Source organism: Trichomycterus rosablanca, chromosome 22, assembly GCF_030014385.1.
Source record: "Trichomycterus rosablanca isolate fTriRos1 chromosome 22, fTriRos1.hap1, whole genome shotgun sequence".
Lineage (NCBI taxonomy): Eukaryota > Metazoa > Chordata > Actinopteri > Siluriformes > Trichomycteridae > Trichomycterus > Trichomycterus rosablanca.
The window spans coordinates 22,227,501-22,230,000 of NC_086009.1; the positions used below are offsets into that span (position 1 = coordinate 22,227,501).

At 46.1% G+C, this 2,500-nt stretch overlaps 1 protein-coding gene across 1 annotated transcript in view; it reads left to right on the forward strand.

The window, feature by feature from the left end:
• The first annotated feature begins 48 nt into the window (after window positions 1–48).
• hs3st1 (heparan sulfate (glucosamine) 3-O-sulfotransferase 1) overlaps window positions 49–2,500 on the forward strand; it is a 3,181-nt gene continuing 729 nt past the window's right edge. Inside the window, exons 1-2 of the mRNA XM_063018942.1 lie at window positions 49–136; window positions 447–2,500. The exon at window positions 447–2,500 is cut by the window's right edge and continues 729 nt beyond it. Coding sequence (XP_062875012.1) covers window positions 609–1,544 — 936 coding nt within the window. The 5' untranslated portion in view covers window positions 49–136; window positions 447–608 and the 3' untranslated portion in view covers window positions 1,545–2,500. The remainder of the gene's footprint in view (window positions 137–446) is intronic.

Sequence of the window (2,500 nt, forward strand, 5' to 3'; positions counted from 1 at the left end):
AATTTCTAGTATCTCCAGTTGTCCTGACTGCATGTCTTTGTACTGTGGAAGGAAACCAGAGCACCCAGAAGAAAACCCACACAAGGACCCTGGCCGGGGAATCGAACCCAGGACCTTCCACTGTGCTGCCCTGTTGGTAATTTCAAGCAGCACATTTACATTCTGCATGTTTTTAGAAGGTGAAAGGTAAAGTTCTGAACTTCATGGGTCATCGGGAGAACTTACCAAATTCCTCACAGATATGAAGCAGAAGCCAGAATAAAACCCAGGTCTTCAGGACCCACATTGCTGTGTGGCACCCACGATACGCTCATCGTTTTTCAAACATTGTTTAAAACTTTTGATGTCGTTCTTGTTATAAAATTTATATTTTTTATTTCCTGTCTGATTAGAAACGGTTGGTTTGTTTATAACGTGTTTATAATGCTTGTTTGTTTGAATTGCAGAGATATACGGAGTGTCAGAGTGACGGGTGTTGGAGTGGCAGAGTGTCGGGGTGTCGGTGTGACAAGTGACGGGTGTCGTGTGGTGGGTGTCGGTGTGACGGGGGTCCTGTAGTGTCCGCTGTAACAGGATGAGGTGAATCAGGACGTCGTGTGATTCTTCTGATGGAGGCCACGTTCCTCATTCTGCTCCTCGTCCTTCTCCTCCCTCCCTCCGTCTCCTCTCGACCTTCCCTCGCGTCTCCAACCGTCAGCAGCGACGCCAAATCTGTCCGAACTGACGGTATCAGTAATGAGGTGGACCAAAGTGACCAGAACAGAACCCTCACACGTCGTCTCCCTGACATCATCATCATCGGGGTGAGGAAGGGCGGCACGCGGGCGCTAATCGAGATGCTAAGCCTCCACAATTCTATCGCCGCTGCTAAAACCGAGGTTCACTTCTTCGATTCGGACGAGCGTTACCACCGGGGACTGGAGTGGTACAGGTCACAGATGCCTCTGGCCCGACCTGAGCAGCTAACGGTGGAGAAGACGCCGGCGTACTTCAGTTCTGCTGACGCCCCAGAGAGGATCCACCACATGAACGCCGCCGCCCGGCTCCTGCTGATCGTCCGGGACCCGGTGGAACGCGTGCTGTCGGATTACACGCAGGTTTTCTACAATCAGCTCCAGAAACGCAAGAAAACGCAGAACATCGAAGATCTGCTGCTGAGGGACGGAGAGCTGAACCTGGACTACAAGGCCGTGAACCGGAGCGTCTACTACTGGCACATGGAGCGCTGGCTCGCCGTGTTTCCACCCGAAAGCTTTTACATCGTGGACGGAGACGCGCTGATCCGAGAGCCGCTGGAGGAAATAAGAAGGGTCGAGAGTTTTTTATGTCTGCAGCCGCAGATCAGTGAGGAGAACTTTTATTTTAATAAAACAAAAGGATTTTACTGTCTGAGGGATCGAGGCCGTAATCACTGCCTGCACGAGTCAAAGGGACGAGCGCATCCCAACCTGGCGCCGCAGATCCTGCACAAACTGCAGCAGTACTTTAAAGAACCAAACCGGAAGTTCTTTAAGCTCGTAGGAAGAACGTTTGACTGGAGCTGAGACTGTTAGAGCTGACGGACAGTAAAATCCTGTAAATTCTAGAGATTTAATCAGGAATAAATGAAAAATTCTTGATTGTAGAACAGAAAAAACAAGAGGCAGTCGGGCGGTGCAGCAGCTAATGTGCTAAACCACCACCGCCTAGACCACCAGTTATAATCTCAGCTGTGCTGTCAACCTAACTGTGTGTCCAACAGGCACAGTTAACTGTGACTATGGGAGGGAAAATTGACATGGTTCCATAACATGGGTCCTGAGGACCTGGGTTAGATTGTCCCCTTCAACCCTGGTCTAAGGAGTTTAGCAAGTTCTCCTTATGTAGATAGCTAGGCTTCCAAAAGATGAACAGGCTGGTGCACAGTGGTGATGAACCGACGGTCTGGTGTCCAGGATTAAATCAACTAACAGGAATCCAACATTTCTGTCAGTGACTGAAACATTTCACTGACTGTAAAACAGAATCACGACTGACGTCTGTCAGGACGAAAGTAGCGTTTATAAATCCTATATAACTGAATATGCACGTCTAACATTAATAATACGTTTATTTTAATGGTGTGTGATTATAACCAGAGTATTTCAGAGATCTAACGGCTGATTGGTCAGTTACTATTACAGTTATTACATCAGCAGCTATTAGTTATAACAACGTAAACTCACACGATTAACCGGCACTAACGTCCGATTTATCTTATATAGCTTCATTATTTTATGTTTTTATTAAATAACTTACTAACCAAAAGTTTGATTATAATTATTTATTAGGTGTTAAAACTACTGCTAATCTCTAATAGAACACCAGTTTAACTAGCTGCTGTACTAGCAGGTTTGTCACTAACTGGAAGGTTATTATGTAAAAGTGAATATTTAGATTAAGTTGTTATTAAAACATTTTACATTTCCAGCATTAATCAAACGTCTTTATTCAGAGCGACTGAGAGAAAAGCTTCAGTCAC